This window comes from Patiria miniata, unplaced genomic scaffold, assembly GCF_015706575.1.
Source record: "Patiria miniata isolate m_02_andy unplaced genomic scaffold, ASM1570657v1 HiC_scaffold_5, whole genome shotgun sequence".
NCBI lineage: Eukaryota > Metazoa > Echinodermata > Asteroidea > Valvatida > Asterinidae > Patiria > Patiria miniata.
The window spans coordinates 25,687,023-25,712,103 of NW_024037072.1; the positions used below are offsets into that span (position 1 = coordinate 25,687,023).

Sequence of the window (25,081 nt, forward strand, 5' to 3'; positions counted from 1 at the left end):
ACCCAGCACGATATGGGATGGAAGGGTACCCCCAATCTCCCTATACCCCTTACACATCCTAGACTATTGTTACCTAACACATCCCCCCTAGATATCTCAAAAGAATTCCTGAGATTCTGGTAACACAAAGACCAGCACAAAAAGGGGGGGGGGGGGGCGTTCCCGTCCGTCCCATATCATGCTACATATGATCAGTACTGGATAAGCCTTCGTTTTTTTTTGCTTAAGAATGGAACATGTATGTGGCATTAGGTAGAACATATCAGGATAAGTTTACTTGAAAACAGTGGAGCCAAGTTTTGACACCGACCTGTTCCTGGGTGGAATTCCTTGTAGTAGGTGGGGCCAGCCCCTCCCCTTTTCTCATCTCGATGCGGACCAAATCGGCCAGGATCCTTGCAGTGTCATCTGTGGAAGAATGAAGTCTATTCATTCACAGCTCAACAGCAATGATGTTGCAACCCTCAAAGGGCCCATGAAGTGAACATTTCTTAGCAACTTATTTTGTGCTACTTTCTAATCCTCTTAAGTGTATAAAAACTAATTGACTTCCCTTTTAGGTTAATTTTACTGAAAAGCACACTTCTTTAAACATTTAAAATTTTCCATGCTTTTCCAGACAACTGAGGGCGTTGTTGCCGTGATGTCATTTCAGTAAGACACTGTTAATATAAGTTGTTTTTCTGTTCAAATTGTGAACCCAAAAAATTCCTCATTGAAAACATTTGTGAGAAAAGTTGGCTCATCGGCCTACTGCCATGAACTGACATAATAACGAATCACTAAAGAAAAGAAAGCTCACGATAGCAAAATATCCAAAATTCTGGCAACTTTTTGTGCACAAACCAATTGCAACATTGAAGTTTCTGCCTGATATGATATCACACTTTTTGAATACGGCAACATGTAAATTGAAAATAAGGTTAAATGGGACACAAAGGTGCATTTTCAAGAGCTGTATAAAAGAAAACTACATTTCATGGGCCCTTTAAAGACTTTTAAATCTTTGCATAAAGCAAGCTGCCATATTAGCTATAAACTGATCACCCTGCGTATGTCGCACTGTTATATTGATGTCGTAGTGCATACCTTTTATGTCTATCTGATTAAGGAAATTCATTCCATAATCAAAAGAGTCAAGCTCATCAACATTAGATCAACCAACTCTCATTTTTATACATTTCCAAACGTGCGCCTAGTATTACTGAAACTATGACAAACTTAACAGCATAGCAAGTGGATGCTAAAAAATCCTGTTTTTTTGTGGTATAAAATCTGACATGTATGGAAATAAAATCTTTACCCAGTGAATCCGAGTATAACACCTTGATGTGTGTCTTGCTCAGAGCGGCTAACGTGCTGTCAAAGTACTTGGTTCGAATTCTGTCAAGAAGTTAAAAACAAAGAACACAGTTTAAATGTGCAGGATCTAGTTGAAAAGCTCAGAACTGTGCAACTTGAGAACCAGTGATATCTGCAGTCACAGGAATGGTCTCATAGCTACAGTAATATTGCCATGGCCGCGTGGTCTGGGGCATTGAATTCGTGGTCTGCGGGTAATTCTCCAAGTTTTGGGTTCGAGTCCAGCCTGGGGTTATGGTGCGTGTGCCCTTGGGCACTTTGTCACTCATTGCTTCTCCCCACCCGGGAGTGGAGTAAAATGGGTACCTGTGAGGGTAGAGATGGTTATTGTGTTTCAATAAGCTTCCTTGCACCTAACAGGCTGCAACAAGCGGTATACTCCCCAGGGAGCTGAGATGGTATTTGCAATGTTTAATTGGCCTAATGATCAGGGGTAATAATAATGCAAGGCGCTTTGATCCTAGTTAAAAGCGCTATATAAAAACCCGTTATTATCATATCCACAGCCACAGAAGTAGCCATATCCATAAGCTACAGTCAAAGGCAAGACCTCATGACTACAAATTTTATAGATGACTGGCAACCAAATGAAAACTATATAAAAGGCAAGAATGGGAGGTTTGCAGTAACACCCGATGAATGAAAGATATCTCTTAGTGAGTTGTGTGGTTCTGAGAAAAACCAGTTGGTTTAACTTGATGTTTCAAACTGTATGCTCTGCTCCTCATCAGCAGACTCTCTGGTTTATAGGCAGTTCAGCAATCAAGTTTTGTTTGTAACAAAAATATTAAAATGATCCTGATTTCCATCTTGAACGACCTGCCCGAGACAGACAGGGCTAGCTTGCTATCAGTACCAAAATCAATGCAAACGTGCCGAACTGCAAAACATGGTTCTGCACGATTTTGATGGAATCCGGATTTTACAGCTTCCAAATTTACCACATCACAACTTGATTACTAGTTTAGTAGATTACTGTACTGCAATTGATTTTGACATTTTACACGACAGCAGGGGAATCGACCCATCCTTCAATAAGTGTTACAAGCATATTTTGCTTCTGCTTATTTGAATAATCACTAGTTAAGCCTAGATTTGAAATATATTGGGATTTAGATTGTCAATTTTAACAAAAGGTCCGAAAATTCTATGAAAGACTGCATGATGCAATTTCCTTCTATTCAGATGTCTTTCTCTCAGATTCAAAAAGTCAGATTTCAGACAAAAGTCAGAAAAATCTCATGGCTGAATACAGGCCTAACTTTGCAACAGCCACAAAATGGACTTTAATTACTTGTGGTATGATGATTTCAGGATAAAGCTTACATTTGTTTTGGTTTCTTCTCGTCTCCTGGTTTGATCCGATCTTTCTCCAAGATTATACAGGGTCTGTCAAACAGCTCACACAGGTGCCTCACTCTGTCAATCAACTTGGTCTTATTGGCTCCATTCCCAAAATCTGCCATGTACAGCAGTAAGTTGTGGATGAAGTAATGGTTTCTGAAACCTCCTGACATCTCATTCATATTCATGAAGAGTTAATGAGGAGAAATTTTATATAGGGCTCTCTCACTGACCTATGTGTCTTGGCCATAGAGCTACATTAAATTACTAGAGCGCTAACTCTTCATTCTGCGCGCTGAGACGCTTTGAAGCCGTCCTGGGCGCAGACATTTTGAATTCATGTGCGTGTTTGTAGATCATAAAATTAGATGGATTGAATTTTGAAAGTGCAACGCGTAAGTAGAACGTACGCAAACAACTGAAGCGCGTCATGACGGTTTAAAAAAAAGTCTGGTTAATCATCTGCAGCGAATACGCGCACGTGTTGCGCTGTTTGCGTAGAGCAAATTGAAACGCTCATCATTTGCTGATCGTGCATTTCCGTTTTGGGTGTATCGGCTTCGGTAACACACCTGTATAGAATGTAAACGCAGATATGCAAATAGCCGTACAAAGCCGTACACAATTTCAAGTTTCCATAGGTTTGTGTACAAACATGGATGCGCCCAGCAGGCATCACTCTGTACACGAGTCAGCGCTCTAGCAGTTTTAATATAGCTCTATGGTCTTGGCCTACATCCAGGTACCGGAGAGTCAGCTTCAGCACTGCAGTAGGCAAAGATCACATAGCGCCGCGGGCAGTAGGCAGTAGGCAAGCCTTCAAAAGCTGTGATGGATGGCAAAAACTGTGAGAAAAACACAGAGCCAACATCAAGTGCTGGGTCGGAACGGATATGACAACCGTACACGGCACAGGTAGTGACAACCGTACATGGCACAGGTAGTGACCATTGTTTCAAAAAAATTATGGTTATGTTACGGGAAAATAGCCTTACTGTCTAGTTTACAATGCATGGCGTGGATGCTAACCAGACGTTTGCCTACTGCAATGGTGGGCCGATCACAGGGAAACCTGATGGTAACGTGGTACTTTGATGTCATACGATCGGACCCTATTAAAGCAGAGCAGGTAAGATCCTGATGTAACATGGCAGCTAAGGGGTCAGATGCGAAACGGCTACCTCAGCTTTCAATCCTTGCCTGAAAACGGTGGGGTATTGTATTTAAGGGAATGTACAACATTTGGTTTTGCTGCAATTTTCAGAAATAAATGGATTTGGAGGATTAGTATGTTATAGAAAATATTGTTACACTAACTTGTTTCACGTTTTGGGTTCGTAAGATGGTGGAAAAACCAAGAAAACCAATCACATTCTTGTAGTCTGGTTCCCTGACTCCACTTAAGATGAAATGGAGCAATTTATGGACTTTGGGGATTTATAAGATCAGAGAATCAGTCTAGCAGGCTTGTAGTCTTCACAGGTGCGTAATCAATTGCAAAGAAAATGCAGACGAACTAAATATGAACAATTAGGAGCACTTTTGAAAAAAAGCCAGTTTTCTCCAACACTGGTTGGCCGACCAGCTTTGGAAAAATACAATTTTTCTTGAAAATGTCAGCACACCAGGAGCCACAACTTTACAGGATGCTTTAGGCTGTCATTCCCTAACAAATCCAGAAAGATATTTCGTGATAATTTGATCATTTCGTTTTTTTGATGTTTGCAAATGTTGTATCTTCCCTTTAAGAATGCCTTCTTTTGAAATAAATAAATCCTAAATACTTACCAGACATGGATTTCTTCTCAACTCCCATGCGGGCACTGACGATGTAATCACATCCGCTCAGTTGACAGATGAGAGGATTAAGGTTATGCTTGAGGGTCAGGGTGGATACTATGTGGGAGGAGCTAGACAGTTCCTTAGAGTCAATGAGGATGACTGGCTTGCCTCGATTCACGGCGTCTTGGGACTGTTGATGTGCAATACAAACAAAGGAATCTCTCGTCATGCAGTGCTCTGAAGCAGGAATTCCATTTGTTTCATTTGAGAAATCAGTTTGGGTTAAAGCTGATCTCCCCATGCTCTACAACAAATTCAGTTTTTTTGCTTCTCCAGATCGACTTCAAATTGTATGTTTGTAAGATTATTCCTACTTTGGACATTTGCCACTCTCTGAAAAAAAAACCCTGTCGTTATTGCACCTCAAACACAGAAATATTGTCACCATCTAATAGCGATTAAAATTATATTCTGGGTGGAACTCGGGCAGGAAAATAACTTGTTGAGAGCAAAGTTAAATCAGTTGACAAGACTTGTTTTGTGTGGGGAGGAAACATTGTTGAGAGCTTCGACGACAGAAAATATTGCTCATTATTAAATTGTAAAAAATTAACAAGAAGGTCCTCTGGTATTTACTCACAAAATAATGAACTGTTCCTCTTTTACCTTCACAGAGGAAAAAGACATTTCTTTTTGAGTTGCTTCAAATTACTTCTCCAAAATTATGCTATCCAGCATTTCAAGCATCAGGTCACAATGTTCATATCTCCTGAAGGACTTTGGTAAAAAATAATCCCCCAAATGTCCAAGAGAACACTTACCCCAGCAAGTGTAATTTTACCGATCAGCCGCATGGAGCTGGGTGACATAGGAGGGCTTCTGGATCCTTGCATGGTAGCTGCTGGAATCACTGTAGAGGTGTTTCCTCTGAGTTTATGGGTTGGCGCACTCACTGCTGAAGCAGCAAGACTTGCATTGCTGCTTGGTGGTGTTCTGAGTTCCAAGGAGGAGCTTTTGGCTTGTGGATGCATCTTCTTCACTTGTACTTCTCTACTGCTTGCTCTTGCACTGTTAGCTGCTCTGCCAGCATACATCTCAGCTTTCTGCTGCTGAACATTGTTCTTTTTTACTAACGGTTGTTGTTGCTGTTCAAAGGTCTGTTTGAATTTCTGCCGTTGCTGCAGATGTTGATGTTGCTCCAAGGAGGAATTTTGGGCTTGTTGATGTATCTTCTTTAATCGCACCTCACTTATGCCAGGTCCTGCACTGTGAGATGATCTGCCAGCAAAGATCTCAGATTTCTGATGTTGGTGCTGTGGAAGTGTTTGCTGCTGATGTGCATCTAGTTGTTGATGTTGTTGCTTACTACTGACTTGATGAAGCTGTTGTTGTGGCTGTTGTTGGAAGTGCTGCACAACTGGTTTTAGCTGATCCCTCTGCTGTTGAGAGTGTACTTGTTCCTGAGACTGCTTGTGTTGTTGTTGCTGTTGTTGCCTTTTCCGCTCTTCCATTTTCCACATGAACTCTCTCTTCTTCTCCTCTTGTCTCCTCAGCCGTTCAGCTCTTTCCTTCTCGGCTAATGTCAGTCCATTACTGGCAACCTCAGCTGTTTTGCTGATGGAGCTTGTTGGTCTATTAGTCCCAGATACCGGTTTCAGATTTGGCACCACATTAGGACAAGAGTTGCTCTGTTGTGTGTTCCCAGCGAGAAAGTGCCGGGTGACGGAACCCTGGCTTTGACTTGGGAAGGATCCACCTTGCTTGTGCTCCTCGTTGAAAACTTGAGATTCGTCTTCACCATCTAAAGTGTAAGTCCTCACAGAGTCTTTCGTTGAATGGAGGACATTGGTACGTTTCACAGGTGAAACTTGAGGATAATTAACAGGTCCCCTTCTCGGTCCGACAAGACTGGAAGATTTTTGCTTGCTACTCTTGTCAGTGGATAGCCATCCTGATGAGTCAGGGTTCTCCACTGAATGTGTGGCACCAAGACCAGATACCTTCTGGCCCCTCCTCTTGTCTCTTGACTGCATCTTCTTGTCCCGTCTTCTCTGTTCCGCGTCCGTCTCTTCGTTGCTCGTTGATGTCGATGAGGATGACATGAGTACCTTCCGCCTTCCTTCCCTTAAGATCTGCTCTGCCCGGCTTGGTCCTTGGTTTCTCCTCCTCCTGCGTCTGGCTGAGATGATGTTGTCAGGGTTGATGGTGTTCTCAAAGATGCTCTCATCAAATTGCTCCCTCGATCCCCTTGGCATCCCTCCTCCATCCCCTTCCCCCTCACGGACCACAAAACTGTTTTCGTAGTAGCTCTCATCTTGGACAGGGACTTGGGAGAAGATTTCCATGTCTTCTGGGACGGGTTGTTGCCCTTCAAGATGGACCATCTTGAAGCGATTGCGGTCGGGATGCAATATGCCGCCTCCTGCTGGACTGCGGACTGACTGCATATAGACGGCATGCATGTCTATGGCAGATAAGACATGCACAATTAGTCAGGAAACACTTTCAAGAGTGGTTAAAATTATTTGCATGCACAAAATGATCTCCGAATTCCGACAACATGTTCACACAGCATTTTTAACAAAGCTTTGCCAATCAAGATTGTGCAAACATTTGGTACAAAGGCTCGCTTGAAGGAAATTCCTGGAGTTTTCACTGTGAATTTGGCATGAAAAAGATGTTGAAATGATTTTAAAAATCAGCTTAAAAAAACTTTTTTTTACTGGAATGCCATTTCTGGACTAATTGCAAGGGTCGTTACAACGGATCAATATATGCAAGTGGCTTTTCAGTCCAGTTTTTGTTGTGCACTGAGGCTTTAGTTTATAAACATAATACTCAACAATAACATACAAAAGTTGGACTAACGCTCCAATGGAAAGTACAAACCTTTACTGTTCAAAAATACAAACAAAAGCAGTCATTTTCCTCTTTTGTACATTTTGTTCCAGATTTCTCTGTGCAAAAGCCTGATGGTAAAACATTTAAACTGAAGTTTCAAGTGGCATCAAACTCCACCAAAAAATAAGAGTTGCTGGGGCACTACTATTCTCCAAAATCCCCTGGAGGGTTTTGGAGGGCCTGGGAGGGTTTGGGTTAAACCTGACTTTGTCTGATGGGCATCTACAGCTTGAAAGGCCAACCTACCATCCACCCTGAGCATAGACTGCGAGGCTTGGGTTAGCTGGGAGGCGTTATTGATGAATCCTTCCAGTGAGTTGTCCAGATCACTGCCCTCCTCGTCACTGGAATACTCCTCGCCATCTGAGACCACAACGTCCTCTTCTAGAAAGCCTCGGGCAAAGCTGGAGGCAATCTTGTTCTTCTTGGTCTGGGAATTAAGGTGGGATGGGCAGCAGAATGGGAATAAATACGAGACAGGGGATAATTGTCATAAAACAAGCTCCATCGGACATATCTCAGAAGCTGTGGGCCAACGAATTTGTGTTCATGCATGAGTCACGCGATTGGGTCATGTAATTACTGGAAGTAGCGTTTTGAGTAAAAAATTCAGGTTTTTAACCCTAGTGACCGCATGATGACCTTCGACCCCAGTTTGGTCATGTGATAAGTTGGGGCTGGGCTACGAGTACTTTTGACCACGTTTGGTTGAAATCAGTCAAAATACGTAGGAGCAATAGACAATGTCAACGTTTGTTACTGACTAACTAACTAACTATAACGGACAGACACGCGATGATTTGTTGAGCTGCTATATCCCGCAACTAAAAAAGGCACAATCAGACAAATGCCTCAAATTCATTAATTTGAGGGTGTTTTACCATTCAGTATTTACCCAGAATCATAAAAAAAAATGTTTTTAGAAAGAGTTTTGAGTTGGCATACTTAATTTTTACAAATGTTTACAACATAGTAAATATCTCTGGATGATGCACTTCTATATCACATGACACTTTTTGTGTCAGTTATTTTAAAATTCTTGAAGAGTACCACTTTTTGCATGAATGGTATTTGAATCTAAACCTTTATACAAGAATTTAAAACTGTTACCTATTTCGTATTGATCTAATAATGCTTATTAAGCACTTTGTACGAAAGGTCTCAAAGCACTTCACAATTATTACCCCTGTTTGTCAGGCCATGAAACCATTTTTTTTCTGCAGCAGTTTCAGATCAGCGCAATCTGGTCTCTACCCTCACAGGCACCCATTAGTACTCCTTGGTGGAGAGAGGCAATTGTAGTAAAGTGTCTTGCCCAAGAACACAAGCACCACGTTCATCAAGAACCCATGCACCACAGCACATGAGTCGTACCATTGGACCACCACGCATTGCCCAATTTCTACCCTCCATTTTGTGAGAGCAGATCACATTGAGATTTCAAAACATACCTGTTTCTTGATTCTGTTCATCTGTAGGTCTTTGCCCGCCGTGTGTTGTGTTTTCTCGCTGGAAGTTCTCGTTGCGACTACGAAAGTGTCCTTCTTGCAGGAGCTCTCATCTATCACAAGTGAAATTTTTGCCAAATTGCGGGATTTAAAGGGATATCCAGAAAGTTTGCTGGATTCAGAATTTGTGAGGTTGTCAAACAGCCTAAGACTTGATCTAGTCTCAGATAAAAAAAAAGAGACACAATTGTTACTTTATAATAAAATCAGTTTGGGAAAGGTTGCAGGAAAACTGCTTTTTTTCTACCCAGCAGTTAGATCTGGGTAGTTAGTCTGAACTCCAAAGGAGCCTGTTGATCATAAATAGCTTCCATAAATTTTCTGTTGCAGTTGTATTTTTTTACACATTTCCTTCTTTCGTATCCATACATCTACCAAGCATGATTGTAATCGTCGATTGGGAAATTCACAAGCAAGGTCTTTGAAAGAAACCTGGTAGCTGTACAAGTCTACATTTGCAAAGAGAAACAAATTAATCTTGCCAATTTGTTAAAATGTGTCAAGTCGCACGTACTGGTAGTCGAGTCCATCACAAGTCCAGTCTTAAGTAATCACAAGTCCAGTCACGAGTCCAGTCACAAGTCCAGTCACAAACTCGTTTGAATAGCTTGTGAGTTGAATTGGGACGAGAGGACTTGTGATGGACTTGTGATTGACTCAACTACATCCCTGCACGTACTAACCAATAAAATCCTCGTCAGCCTCATCTATAACCGGTGTCATGATGATCTGTCTTCGTTTCTTTGGCCTTCTGATCAAAGGCGACTCCAGATCATCGTCACTACTGAAAACCAATGGCTGCAAAAAAAAAAAAGTAGACAGAGAAATTCAAAATATTTTACAGTCTTCCAAGAGCCAGGATTTAAGGGCAAGTGTAAATTTGAATAAAAAGGTAGAAGCAATCGGACCATTTGCATTTTGTGTTTTTTTTTTATCAACACCCATGACAAAAATAACAAGTGATTAGGAACGTTGAAGAATGAACCTGCTAGAATTTTAAATCGGTAGATTCCCCCAATTTTGTTTTTTGTATTTACCATGTTTGACTTTACACTTAGAGTGTCCCAGTAATGGCGGAAGCCTTGCCCGAGCTGCTGTCCAAAATAAATGCCAAAAATAGTTGCTCTGAAAAAGAGCTGGCTAAATGCTCCCGCCATGAAAAATACTGGAGCACTTTCGAGTGGACATAGATCACATGCTCCCTCTGGTTAATGCTAAGTTAACAAAAGAAACTTAAAATGGGTCAAAGAACTGTCCAATAATGATCTGCCAACCTTGGCACGTGTTGTTTTCTTGGCGGATCCACCAGTAGCAGGCCTGACAGGGGTCTTGAACGAAGGTGTCGGTGGGGATTGTAAGGCCACCGCCTTGCGTCGTTTCCTGCGCTGGATAGGCTGGCTGAGTTCCTCGTTCTCATCAATGTCCACTGGAGGATAGTCAGTGGGACCTGGTGACAGAAGGCACGTGAAAAGATTCAGAAGTGATACGTTAGCTTTGCCCTTTAATCAAGGAAAATGCAGGCGTTAAACAGATTCCCTAACTTGGAACTGAAATCGTCATTTCATGGTTCATCTAAACAAATTTATGAATCCACATGTACAGATAAAAGCTTAGGATGGCTTTCATTGGTCAATGAAACCCTTCTTCTGCATTCTGTTACCATTCTCATTGTTTTTCCTTTAATATTTAAAAGAAAAGTGTTAAAGGAATTGCTTCAACGATTTTAAAGGATCAGCGTTTTACAGAATTGGAGTTGACGCTAAATATATAAATCTGGCGAAAATCATGCTATGACCGTAAACAACTTTCTCACCCCCCCCAAAAAGGATCTCTCTCCTACCAATTTTAATTTAAAGTTCATGTACGACGTAGTTAAAGGTTTTGTGATGTCACATGAGTCTGTGAATGATAACATTTTCTTGGCTTGGCACCCTTTCAATGTGCACAATACGTTAACTGTCTTCAAATAGAAATAGAAAGAATGAAATTCGGCAGTTTAACAGGATTGTTTCAACATGCAAATAGATTTGGCACCCGGTGGTTTATCCGATATTCGTATCCTCTCCACCCCAATCAGGCAAGCTCAGTGGATGAATGATACAACATCTAAACTTGTACAAAAAAAGTTGTTGGTTGAAGCTTTGCCATGAAACTCTCCAGAATTTTATTCTGACGAGCTTTAATAAAACACTGACCATATAACAAATCACTTCAGTAAAGAACAAATTGGTCAATATTAAAGTACAATGTAGCACATTTAAGTTTACAATAAGAAAAACCACACACCTGCACCTTTCCTGCCTTGATCTTTTATTGGCTCCTCCACTTCCTTTTTATCTTCCTCATCCAAGACAATCACTTCTCCTTCGACAGTCTCCATCTCACCCAGATCATCTGGCCCAATTCTTGCATCCGTTAAGCTGAACACTCCAGTATCTGGGCTAGAATGCACTATAGACTGTATGGGAGAAGCCTTAGCCGGTTCCGACATTCGACGCTTTACTCCAATGGGACTTTCATCGGCCAGATTTGTGACTGGTGCACTCTTCCTCTTTCCCAGGACCGTCAATCTCACGTTAGTGCTTTGTCTCACCTCGGCTTCACAAGTTCCTCTCGCTGGGTGGGGCAATGCATCTTCTGTTACATTTCGTTGGACTTGACTGGATGAAGGGGATGAAACATCGCAATATTTTACAGTTTGGAGCTGCTGTGGGCTCTTTTTACTAAGACTCAAACTTTTACGCATTTGTCCTTGCCTTCTTGCAGGTTCAGTGACTTTATTTTTGGTTGGGGTGATTTGTGAGGACTCAGATTCATTCACTCTTAAATTTGGTGGATGAGCATCAAAACCGGGGCAGCCTTCTGTTACTGGCTTCCTGTCTGTTGCTATTGGAGAGAGAAAATCAGTACAGGGCACTGACTTGAGTTGAGAATCGGCCTTTGAAACAGGAGTGGAGGAGATCCTTGCCTGGAATCTGTTGGTCCCCCTGGATACAGAGGAGCCAAGTTGTCCCTTTGGAATGGCAACTTGGCTGAGGTTGATGTATTCCTGCTGCCGTTCCATGTTTGGGGAGGGTGCAACAATGTCATCCTCTTCTCCGGAGCCATCTTCTTCAAGACTATCCAGATCAAAACCCAGGTCAAACTTTGGCTCAGCTGATCCTAGAACCTCCATCCGTAGCTTCTCCGTCTCGGCAGGGTCTTCCTCTTGCTGGACCCGACCCCTGCCAACTTCCAACGAAGACAATCCAATTTTCGATGCATCCGGGATCTCCAAATCCAACTCCCTCCTCGAGTCAAATTTTTCATTTCCTGCACAGCTTGGACCATTTGTTTCATCACTGTTAAGTCTCCCAGCAAATGAAGTCTTTGTCCTTGCTCCGAGTCCAGACTTGGGAGTTTCTGGCGTTGCTGAGGATGGTCTCTTAGAGACCCTGCTCTGAAGGGGCTTTCTACTTTTAGCCATGGAGATATTGCAAGGTGTCTCTTTTCCTGCTAACTTAAATGCTTGAAGCAAATTAACAGCAGGAATGACTGAAGCTGTAAGGGTAGACTCCACCATGGGGGTTTCCACATCAAATGCTTGTGGTGTACCAAATATACTTTCAAGATTATCATCACCAACGTTTTCCAAATCTATTTCTTCAACATCGTTATCTCGATTGGACGGTTTCTCAATAGAAGACCTTTTGTCTTTGTTGGTATCCTGCTGTTCTGACATTTCAACTTCTTCATCAGAGGAGATGAATGTAAAATCCACGTTTAAGTCAAAGTGGGGTTCAATTTCTCCTAAAGATTTTAATTGGTTTTTCTTAAGCTCGTCATTATCAGTTGTTTCAATCTGAATCTCCTCATCTCCATCATGCGAGGATCGGTTTCGGTTAGTAAACGTTTTGGACTGCTCATCGGAGACAATTCCATTAACGTCTTTCAAAGCACCGAATGAAACTTCCTCCAAAGATTCCTCAAGTTTTGATTCATTCGCTTGGGATTCTTGAAGCTTCTCCACAGATGGAGTGTCTCCAACTTTGAAAGAACCCTCACAGGATGCGAGTATTGTAGGTTGGTTTTTGGGTTCTCGCTGACCTCCAAAATGATTGGATTCACTCTGGAAATGTTGACTTAGGTTAAAGGTTGTGTCGATGTCATCCAGCAGGTCCAGTGACGCTAGCGAAGGAGGAGGTGGGGGTATCACAGACTTCCCTGCACCTGTCCTGATCTCTGAGGGTTTTGGGTCATCCTTTTTCGAGGAAGATGGGAAGAATACGCTCTGGGTCGGAAACATAAATGACAGGTCATCTTCTGTTTTGTTCAAAAGACTGCTTGAAAGATCATTACCTGGTACTGGCTCAGATGTTTTCTTTGGAATTTTGAAAATCAGGAAATTATCGCTGTCCGTATCCATGGGTTCTGGAGTATCATAAATCACATCTGTTCCCTTGTGATTCGGAGAACCATGAGCCTCATCCAATGCAGAATCCAATTCAGAGGAAGCCACTTTTGGGTCCCTTTCAAGAGAAATTGTCTTCATATCTCCACATGCTCTTTCCTGCCTGAGGTTGCTTGTAAAGTCGTCATCACCATCGGAGCTGTCCATCACCGGTCTGAGATGCTTGCGCTTCTGTTTGTGCTTTCTGGGCTTGTCTGCTGTAGAGGACTCGTTGGCCTTCCCCTTCTTGCTTCTTGTGCCTGACCTCATTCCATTTGTCTCAGCACTTGTTGATATTTTGCTGTGTTCCTCAGGAAGTACCAGATTCGCATTCTCGTCTTGGAAGACATCTGGGAGGTAATCATCACTATGATTGCTCTCAGACGGGCTGGACATGAGTTCCATGGGCCGATTTTTCCGTTTTGCTCTCTCGTGTCCTGGCTTCTTACCAACAGATCTGAGAGAGGTCTCCTCTACAGTATCAAGAAGAGATGGCTCTTGCGGTTTTGACTTGCTCGCCTTCTTGAGATGGTCACCATCATCGGATGGATCCTTCGGCAATTTTGTGCAATAATTCTCGATTCCTGTCTTTCTTGGTCGGATGATGTCGTCCTGGTCCAGGTAAGTTTGCATCTCGAGACCGTAGATGTCATCTCCCTCTGTCATGTTCTGGAGGTCGATGAACTCCATGAGCTCTACAAACTGGTGGCAACGGTGGGAGTGCTGAACTAGTCGGACAGGCTGCTTACTCATCTGCCAAGGGGACCACTCTGATAGCGACATTTCTGGATGACTGCTTTTTCCTCCTCGAGAATGCTGCAAAGACGAACAAATCAAAGTTTTTTTATTTATCAACAACACAGACAAAAAGTTAGGCCCAAGCTGTATCATAGTACCTTCCCTTTTTGGTCGATTGCTGGCTTAAAAATTTCTTTGGTACATTTTTACAAACTGGTGAATTTATACTGAAATTAGTCCTCAACAGGTCCTTGAAGACTCGTCTTTCGAGTTTCAATTAAGTAGAGTATCCATCCATGAATGATGAACCAAATGGACTTTTGCACAACTATTTCCTCTATGGGGCCTAGTCCAGCACTATCCAGTATACAATGATTTTACATGTGAGACATTGGCACATGTGAACCAGTTAACAGCTCTAAAAAAAACCCCAGAATATAGGGAAGTAGCTAGAAAGAAGACAATGCAGCTATACTTCTTAGGCATAACGCAAACTTTCATGGTACCTGCCAATTTATCCCTCAATGTAAATGAATAACATTCTTGTCCCAATCGCTATACAAGCTACAATGCCATTCGTTTATGCAGTTAATAAAGTCAACCGAGGGCCTGTTTGTTTCATTCCAGATTCTGATCGAGATCATGTGATCCTGCGCATCGAATTCTTTAGGGTGCACACGAATGCTGTCTGCTTCAGATTTTGTAAGCAGAAGGGCTATTTTTATGATAATCTATCTATAATTTTCAGCGAAAGTAAATCAATTGTACTATATTTTTTATCACGAAAATACACTCAAAAAGAATTATGAAGAAATATTGTCACAAAAGCTCATTTGATGCTTCAAATCTACAAAAAAAACCCGACTTTAGCTCTTATTAATTGAGCACGTCGCCATCTTTGATCTTGCAAACCCAACTCACGTGCAGAATCTGTTAAAACATGATCCAGAACAACTATCGATGCATCAAATCACTAATTGCGGCCCAAATCTGCGTGAAACAAACTGGCCACAAGTAAATATGGTGTATGTAGGGCCTGGTCCAAAATTGTTTTCTAAGGCTACGACTATCCGATGTAGTTATCCAATGGCAACAACCAAAGGCCGTAGCCACAAAATACCCAACATTAGCCCGAGTTTAAATTGCATGGCTATGACCAGCAATACCACACATCTTTGGCAAACATCTTCAGCTGCTTCTACAGACGCATGTGTAATAGCAAGCCGTAGTGAAGTAATTCTGACATGTTAGCTTACATTACCTGTTTGTCCTTGTCCCCAAGTGTGATAAAGCGCCCTCTATCAGGCATGGACGGCAGGCTCTCTTTCTCGGCAGCATCCAGTTTGTAGTTGGCACTCCAGTAAGCCAGCTCTTCAGGGCTCAGAAACTCACTGGATTTCTTGGTGCTCTTCGCTAATGAAAGGATAGATGAAAAAATAGAAAAATACTTTGGGATAGTGGTTGCCACTCCGTAGCTTTCACACAAACAAATTACTGGGTTGGAATTCTTTGTCCAAGTGTGAAATATGACTGAAAAGTTGCGGAGAGGAACTCACCACCATGTAATGCTTCTCTAAACTAAAACATCAGGAACATGATGAATATGTGTGAATATACCTGAACATGATTTTAACACATCCACGTCAACATTTGACGCAACGTTTTTGAACAACGGGAAGACTGACGAGACTGCTTATAAAAATAAGCTCTTCAGTACAGAGTTAAAGGTGACGTAACCTGCTTTCCTGTGTCTTCAAAGATATTTGCATTTGTCGTAAATTTTATTAAATGGACTGAAATGGGGTCTTGTCATTTACAGCAGATATCGTTCCAGAGACCTGTTTACTGTTTTGTGCCCATTGGTGACGGAACCAAAAAAAAAGGCGATGGTTCGGCCTAATCATTGTAAGTATTGATACAAAATTCCTTTTTTCTTGACAGCTTTCCAGGCCCAACAATGTCACAGGATTCTCCATACTATTATTTTAATACTTACAATCAAGTAGGCTACTTCATAATGCAAGTTGCATTTTGAATGTTTGCAAATGTTGTACATTCCCTTCAAGTCTCCGAGTGGTTTCTTCCATTCTTTATTGACTCTATCAAAATCAGATAGGTATTCAATTGACCGTGTTACCCTTGTTTAAGAAGGACTCCATTCTCGTCTCACTGCTTGCCCCAACGGCTGATCTCCGCTTGGCTTCCTTATTCATGAATGCCTTGACGGTGATGAACATCTTATGGGGTGCTGGGTTGAGACCCCGGGGCACCATGCGAGGGCTGTTAGGGTACAGCTGGAGGGATCGGGCATTGCCCTGCAGAGCCTTAACGATGCCCTTCTTGCTGTACTGGCTCCTGTCGTAAATCTGACGAGAAAAGATGTCTGGTGAATGTCACGTGGAAACCTCTGCTTAAAGGCCGGTTTACACTCGGCACAAAAGCGAACGCGAACGCAACTTTGTGATGTCGGTAAATTCGGTAAACATTGGGTTGAAACTGAACCATGAATATTTACGAGGCCTACACTGTACGCGACGATGTTTCCTTGACAATAGAGTTACTATGGTTATACACCTTGTATTTTGAGAAACCCCAGTGAACTATATCATATGTATATATGTGGGCGGTCCTATGGTCTGCTCGTATGACGCATCAGCTCATCTCATTTGAGGTGAATTTCAATGTCATGACGATCTGTCTGTCTGTCTTGCACTACTAAAAAGTTCCCACGGTCCTTACTTGGCGAGGAGCCCAACTTGCCACACCATTCACGCCCAAAACATTGCTTCCAGTTGCCGACGGCTATTTACTGTGCTGACTGTCGACATCCTGAGCAGCAGCAATGTACAAGACTGGTGCTGGGCCAGGCCGCTCCGATGCTAAGCCATGCCATCGCCAGCGCCCTGCCGCAGTAAATGTACATCAACTAGCCGGACTGTTCAAGCCGTTTCATTCAATCCTGTTTAATAACATTCTGCTATTTTTATGGGATGACTGATTGAACAGATTTCTATATTTTTATTTCAATTCAGATATCTGCTATGTTTTCTTCAAGTTCACCCCTCCCCCCAAAAAACAGCATCCCCTTAAAATCTGCCAGATCATCGGCAAGTCACTGTGTGTAAATCAGCAATTTCAAGTAAAGTTTGTGTATTTCATCATTTGTGTTTAATATCCACTTTCCTTTGCCAACAATGGTATCAGCTAGCCCATAAATTTGCGTATTTCACAATGTCAATTATTAGATAACATTGATTTATTCTGCTAATGATTAATAAAAACAACCACATGAATTTGTATATGTTAAACCATAGAGACTCACATAAAATAACAAAGCATTTATCCAAAGTAACACAAATAAAAATTAAATTTTATTTGTCGTCGTAATTGGACTTCAGAGCCCAAAATGAGAACCATAGAATTAAAAAGGATGCCCGTCAGGGCCTACCTACTTAAGTCTAGAGGCTGTCAAAAATTCTCAGAGGTTTTCCATTTCAAATATTTCCTGAATGTTTCAGACGCTGCTTTGCAACACCGCCTACTGCAATAATATGATAGGAATAATTTCTCGAAGATGCAATTTTCCAAGCTGGTGATTTAAACCAGAAAAAAATTGTTGAAGTACTTTTCCATCAAGACTACAATAATATCCTTTTTTTCTAACTCATATTCAACTCATATTTTATCTGTACTTGGAACATGACACTTACCCGGTAGTTTTCTGGTTAAAGTTTTAAAGCAAATCATACAATGATATAGTGTAAGTCATTGTCCCGCGATGAAACTATATCGCCAAAGACTTGCAATGACTTCAGGATGCGTGTCAATTAGTTTGAAGTCTATAACGCCACCGTTGTGACCATGGAGGAAGGCATAGTGTCAACAAACATAGACAACAAACAAAGCAGCACCCTATGAAATTCATTTGCTGGACAAGCTGAAGTATATGCACCCTTTCACATTAGCACTTTTCACACAGACTTAGCACCCTGTCGTCCTGTTCCCTTATCATTCAGCCTTGAATTAATTGCACTGGTAACCAGGGAGCTGACTGTCACAACACCATGGCCGTGGATATTGCATGCTCAATTCAAGGGGAAGTCCCTAATACCCCTGGTAGGGTAAACGGCTGTTTCATGTATTGTTATTTATGTGCATATGAAAATAATGGTGCTGATTGATTTCTTTTGGGTCTGTACATCAAACAAAAATTAAAATACACATAATAATTCAACTATGTAGAAGTTCAAATTTTCCCAAAAACATGGGCGTCGCCAGGATTTTTTCTAGCGGGGGGGGGGGGAAAAGCACATTTCCCCCCAAAAAATCCCTATATTTTCCAGCATTTTTCCGATTGATCATTTTTTCGAGGGTGGGCAGGGGCATTTGCCCTCCCCCGACCCATGAAATTAACAATATGATTTCGCACCTCTTTTTCTTCTTTTTTCCCCCTTTTTTTTTCTCCTTTTTTTTTTTGTGGCTTGTTCGGGGGGAGGGAGGGAGCAAGCGGTGATTTCCAACCCGAAATGTTAAAAATATATTACCAAATGTATTTCCATGGAAAAGTTTCAAAAATTGTGCCTAATCTACATTTTATTCGTTTACAAATAATGTATAGACAACTCAAAATGTCAAATATGATGCTGTGTGTAATTCATAGAATAATACAACATAAATACCACTTTTTTTTAGGGGGGGGTTGATGAAAGATAATTAAACTGACTGCAGATTCGCTGTAATGTCCATGAAATATTACATCGTTCATGAAATATTACAAGCATACGGTACATCCTAAAGTGATTTAAATGGTTTTCGAATCTCTACGTACTGATTTTTTACTCACAGATTTAAGATGCCTACAAGTTTTTTTCATTTTACGGTTCTAAAATCACGTTTAAGTCAAACACAATTCCGACCAGTGATTACATTCATACTCCTAACTGAAATGCATAGGAAAATGTGTTCGGCCGTTGCAATATCGAATCTGCATTTCGAAATATTTTTTGACCATTTGCAATGCCGTCGTCAGTAAACGCACTCTTGGCAAAAGTTTCGGAACAAGTCCCTTTGTCTCGATCGATGTGCATTCGTGTCTATTTTGCATATGAACTGAGACATTCCGGAACCAGGCCAGAGCTTATATTGTGCACTCGCGCTTGTTTTTTTTAAAGAAGCAAAATCATCAATACTCCATGAAGACTGAAAAAAAACTAACAAAAGGGTGGTTCTGAGGAGATACATGTATATCATAGCCTTAATTCTATTAAGGCTTACAAGTAGTTTTCATTTAAACACATCACGTGGTGTACAACGCCAAATTCTCCAAAATACTTCTGACCATGCACAGCTTGAAATCATACTTTGATTATTATTATCATTATTTATTCGGCCAACAAATGAAACAAGTACCGGTACAATGACAAAGCAATTACATATTGTATACTAAAACTGACATTAGAAAAGGAACCAATTATTTTAAAACAAGTGTGACTAGACAAGACTGACATGACTGAAGGATGCGAGAAGGAATGGGCCGGGGGGCGGGTGGGTGGTTAGGAGAGTGGAGGGCCGAAGGGAGAAGAGAGGTCGGACAATTACACAACAAAAGAGGAGATAGAAGAACAGAAAACAAGGACAATAAAACATTTCAAGCCAGCCAGGGTAAACAAAAGTGTATTTAAACTCTAATCAATGTGAGACGTTCTGCCAAAATGAGACAGAACTGGGCAGAGGTCGCAATGAGGGTCTGGGGGTATTAGGAAATCCTAACAATAATGTTTCTTGCACTTCAATCAGACATTTTCTCCACCACGGTCTGTGCCCAATTTCATCTCGTTTTTCCAGAACGCCTCACAAATCATTGCCAACAGTTTGCCCCCCCCCCTTTGTCTTGTACTTACAGCCGCCTCCTTTCCTTCAGTGACCAGCATGACAATGCGTCCTTGGCGCTTCCTACCGGTCCGTCCCATCCGTTGCACCAGGCGGATGGGGCTCTTGTGGGCATCGTAGCAGACGATCAGGTCAACGTCACCGATGTCCAGGCCTTCCTCCCCTACACAGGTGCAGACTAGAGTGTTGTAGCCGCCCTCCCTGAACTCCTTGACAACCTGCAGGGTACAATTTGCAAAAACATGGCTAATTCTTTACCCCCAGAGGATCTTAAACAACAATCTGCTGCAAGTAAGGGAAATAATTTTTTGAATCTAATTTCTGATTCATAGTATTCCTGCAAAAATTCAGTGAAAGTGCTGAATCACTTTGAAGGAGGTTCACACGATGTTTACAAAAACCTATATTTCTGCGAGTGTTGTGTCCCCCATTAAGGAAAATGGTGTTTGTGTTCCTTGGCAAGATAAATTGCAGCAACCAGTAAAATACCTGTGTGTCTGTAAACTTTATCTTGGTATCTCAGGCTGTACTCTGGAAACCCTGTGGGCTTTATTGGACGACCCATTGTGTTATGCAAATGTATGTGAATTGTGAAAGCATAAGACTTCAGCAGACACACAGCCTGTTTGTTTCAATCTCAGGCAAATTTGGACATCTAATTTTCAAATAAGATTTGAAGGTTTACATGGTGAAGTGAGCAATAACAGTAACATTGCGGTTGCACCATGCGACAAATCTCAGTTTTGTGAGTTTGTGAGGTTCCGAAAAGAACCAGGGGGAAGTTCAATGCTTCAGACAGTATGTGACGACTGGCGGTGAATACTGTCCGAAAGGTCGAGTTTCCCTGGTTCTTTTCAGAACGTCACAGACTAACAAAAGAGATTTGTCACATAGTGCAACTGCAAAGTAATACTCTTATTCATTTTCAAACGCTCACTTTTCACAAGCCCTACCTACCAGTAGCGGATCTTGGGGGGGGGGGGGGAGGTTACGGTTACAGGCGTTGCAACACCAACACGAACCCTCCCCAGTTCAGCCGCTGACTAATGTTACGATACTAGTAAAATGGGGCCAAAAATAATCAACGGAATACTCCTAATAGATGGAAAGTTATTACAGCTTATTCTCAAATTACCTTAGAATGCAAGAGAAAGCATTGTAGATTTCACAATTTTTTTCGGGGGGGGGCATGCCACCAGACCCCCCCTATCAGAGCGTGCCTTTTGTATGCCTTCACCCCCCACTTCCTGACAGCTAGCTCCGCCCCTTCATACCTGCCGAATACTTCCACATGAAATGATGTTTTCAAGTGTGCTGGCTTGTTGGCACTGACATAATAAGTCTATAAAAAACTGAAACCAAGTAGCTTCTGACCCACCCTGAGCTGTTCCTTTTGGCTGATTCCCTTGCTGTTCTTGCCGGTGGATGCCTGCCCTACAAACCCCATGCAACGCAGCAGGGGCCTGTGCCTGTTCAACATCTCCGCGATCTCGTTCACGCTATCCCGATACTGAGCGAAGATCATGACTCGTGTGGACTGGGGCGCCGCGGGTTGCGGATGCTGTTTACTTGTGGATGGCCTGTCAGCGCTTGGAGATTCTGCTAGGAAAAACAAAATTGCTGTAAGTTTTCGTTACTTCGTTAATCAATACATTTCTTTCAATATTTGATTAAAGAAGTAGGCCCTAAATATCAGTTGGACTTGTGTGATTTTTTTTTTCAATTTAAAAAAAAAATTCAAAAATGCGAAGTAACATTTTTCAACGATGCAAGTAATGATCTTAATATTTGATGGTAATGATTTGGTGGTAACGATTAACGGCAAATTATTTTACATAACCTGTTCCCAAATTAACACTTGAAACGTACAATATCCAAAGTGAAAATTACAATTCACAAAATGAATACAGAAATTTATATTGACAAGTGAAATTGACACTTTTAGGATATTTACAATTTTTTCATAATCTCAAGTTTTGGGCAAATATGATTTTGTTACACTACTTTGACCCAGCTGTCCAAGGCCACTATGTCTTGTATATATACTGTACCTTTATTAGCTGAAAACCGTCGGAAATGTTCCAGAACAATTTCTTGTAGTTTGGCCATCTTCGGGTGGCTGGTGACGTACGGCTTCACCTCTTTGACTCTAGGTGTCCCTGGATCCAAGATGAAAAATACGAATCGTTTGGCAAAATAAACTAGTCAGCAATGCCCACAAAAGATGTTGTATCATTGAACACATTAAAACTCTCCCTCACTAACTGGCAATTTTAACAAGGCCAGTTCAGCAGTCAAAATAGATTAAGTGACTGTTTTTAACAGTTGAGTGCTCCCTGCAGCCTTCATAGTGCAGGGTTGACTGGCTGTGATTGTTATGAAACCTAATACAGCTATGCTTTGACTGTAGGAGAGTGATAAGCCAGCTGTGCCTACCATTACCTACTATTGTCTGTTGATGGAATGTGACTGTCACAGTTCCTACCAAAAATATGATCTGACTGTTGGTGACTAGCTAGTGTAAAAGACAGGGGAACAGTATGAATTTTTGACTGTCTCTGATCAAACAAAAAAAGATTTTGCAGAATTGAGGGATATAACAGTCCAACCATATTATTTAAGTACGGAAATTGCCACATTGGGTTGCCGACTACAGATGGATTTTGAAGGATTTAGCAACAATTTGCACGGTGTGAGGATTGACTGGCAGTCCACATTTTACCCTACTTCAAGGAACAGAAACTAACCCTACCACCCCAAAAAAAATTTGCTAGGAACCTTCCTGGATCTTCAAAAAAAAAATCCACAAATGTGCAAGAACCAAAACATTCAGTCTTTTTATTGGAATCTCTCAAGGGGCTAAAACTCCTACAAAAAGTCATCATGGCTGGGCTCTAGCTTCCTTAATCTTTCAAATTCCTCCAAAATCTTTAAGTAGATTTTAAAGGATCTAGGAGTTAAGTGTCAAACTCAATTTGACACAGGAAATCATGGGTTTTTTTTTTCTAACATTCAATTGACCATTACCTGGTACGGAGAAGAGCCCACTCCTATTTGTCAACCCATCAGTCTCCTCTCCTCCGCCAAACTTATCCCTGAGCGCATCCATCAGCTGGACAAACTCCGCGTTCCTCAGAAGCTCCTGTCGAGTTCGGGAGAATCCCTTGTCGCTGTCCACGGTACTATGGAGGAAGCTGTAGAGAGAGCGTAGGCCGTGCTGGAGGAGCAACTCAAAGCCGTGGTAGAGGCTGATGCATATGGCAAAGTCACCCTCCACGACACCGCGAGACTGCAGGGGACGTCGATAAAAGAACGAAGCATTTCAACAACAGAAGACTCTAAGGCCGATGGCACATTAAACCTTACCCGAGGTGCAACTCAATCACCATTTAGCATCAACTAATTTTACAGAATATACTGCTTAGTTAATGGAAAAAGCAGTTTTAGGGGAAGGCCATGAAATCAGAGACTGAACATCCAATCCAAACGTCAACCTGTGTCAAGCAAAAAATTGCTTACATTTAAGCTGCACTATGTAATAGCCATGAGACATAACGACATCGCGCTTTGTTTAAATGTGTGCTCTCCTATGGGAGTCTGATGGCTCTCGTCCCCAACTGGCTCCCATAAAAAATCACAAAATGTAAACACAGCGTGATGTCAGTGTCTTAGGTTTATTGGGCCAAGGTTTAGGTTCTGTTTAATAAAACTCCACTGATTGTCAGCGCACATTCGTGGAATTATGGCCAGACAATCGCTAACTCTCACGACCGAGGTTCACTCATGCCAAAGGGATGACCTTTGAGGGTTAACCTCTTTGAGGGATGACCCCTGACCTTACCTTGACCTGAGGGGGCGGGTCTTGACGGAAGGCATCTCTAGACTGCAGGATCTGGAACTTGGTCAAGCTGGCCGGGTCTTTGTTATACAGGGCTCCACAGCGTGTCAACCGACCGACGTACACACTCAGAATCTGTGACAACAGGAGAGAAGTGGATGACCTATCACTATTGTTCAACTGCTGCCGACCATCTCTGAGAAAATCTGGGAAGTCTAAGAAGCAATGTTGTTGTTGGGAACATATGGAACAGCAATCAGAACACAAGCAAAGATGGATGCCACTCACAAATGACTTATGATTTTGTTTTGTTTTCATTTTGAATCCTGTAGAGACTACAAGTGTAACACTTAACTCTGTGCTCAAGTAATCCCTTCAACAATAAGCGAGTTTGGCATTCCAACTGCGCCTGTGCACATCAAGATTTGTCAATTTTTTTTGGGATAAAAGTGTCATCGTTTTGCATGCAAAAGCATAGCAGAGTACCAGCAAAATTGAAGATTTAACATTTTGCAAAAAACTCATATTGAGAAAACTATCAGTCCGAATGGGTCAAAATTGCGTACGACGGTAGTCAGACAAGTGTTTTTGGGTGTCTTGTGTGTCAAAACTTTTGTGCGAACGAAAACTCCATCTCTTATCGATTGCACGAAAATTTGCACAGAATGCAGATTTAGTTACGACGTCCCCCATAGCCTTCTGTGCATTTATCTGCCGTGGTTAGCCCGGAAATCATTGAATCTTGCTGTGCACCAGCTTATTTTGGAATACTGAACCGGCTCATTATAAAGGGAGAGTTGGAGGAGACCCTGGGAGGGACCCTTGAAGGCATTGCCCACGGGCAAACGATTGTGCGGCACATTCAGAATAAAATTAGTTATGCGTCTCATGCATGTGAAAACCAGTGTGCACATGAGGGTGTCCCCCCCCCCCAACTGGAGCTCTTCAAAGTTGTCACAAAGCACCATCATCCACAGTGCCCTCACATGTCTGCAAACGGAGTCCATACATACCCGCAGGTACTGATCCCGGACAGCTTTGAGCTCTTCATCCAGTGGAACCACAACCTTCTCCACTTTACGTTCGTGGACGTAGCGTTGGATGTCAATGGAGTCCTCTGAGCGTATCTCGATATGGGAGATGAGCAGGTTGGTAAGGACCTGCTGGATTGCCTACAACAATTACAAGAAAATATCAATATTGGTTTTGCCCTTCACCGACGTAATTTTATAAACACTAGTACTGCATACTGAGTTTTTCGAGGGCTTGTGAGAAAAAAATTTGCTTAGT

At 41.9% G+C, this 25,081-nt stretch overlaps 1 protein-coding gene across 4 annotated transcripts in view; it reads right to left on the minus strand.

Moving 5' to 3' along the window:
• The window catches only part of LOC119740630, a 38,141-nt gene that overhangs the window by 3,645 nt on the left and 9,415 nt on the right, over positions 1 to 25,081 (minus strand). For 3 of the 4 annotated variants that reach the window (XM_038215995.1, XM_038215997.1, XM_038215994.1), the window contains 18 exons: positions 24,805 to 24,963; positions 23,795 to 23,926; positions 22,981 to 23,242; positions 22,005 to 22,112; positions 21,332 to 21,555; positions 19,965 to 20,171; positions 16,202 to 16,430; positions 15,326 to 15,477; positions 11,184 to 14,142; positions 10,172 to 10,344; positions 9,581 to 9,695; positions 8,841 to 8,950; positions 7,636 to 7,819; positions 5,310 to 6,952; positions 4,495 to 4,678; positions 2,689 to 2,821; positions 1,304 to 1,383; positions 311 to 408 (listed from right to left, as the gene is read on the minus strand). In XM_038215995.1, the coding sequence (XP_038071923.1) occupies positions 311 to 408; positions 1,304 to 1,383; positions 2,689 to 2,821; positions 4,495 to 4,678; positions 5,310 to 6,952; positions 7,636 to 7,819; positions 8,841 to 8,950; positions 9,581 to 9,695; positions 10,172 to 10,344; positions 11,184 to 14,142; positions 15,326 to 15,477; positions 16,202 to 16,430; positions 19,965 to 20,171; positions 21,332 to 21,555; positions 22,005 to 22,112; positions 22,981 to 23,242; positions 23,795 to 23,926; positions 24,805 to 24,963 (7,152 nt within the window). The remainder of the gene's footprint in view (positions 1 to 310; positions 409 to 1,303; positions 1,384 to 2,688; positions 2,822 to 4,494; positions 4,679 to 5,309; positions 6,953 to 7,635; positions 7,820 to 8,840; positions 8,951 to 9,580; positions 9,696 to 10,171; positions 10,345 to 11,183; positions 14,143 to 15,325; positions 15,478 to 16,201; positions 16,431 to 19,964; positions 20,172 to 21,331; positions 21,556 to 22,004; positions 22,113 to 22,980; positions 23,243 to 23,794; positions 23,927 to 24,804; positions 24,964 to 25,081) is intronic. The other variant, XM_038215996.1, reaches the window with a different exon arrangement.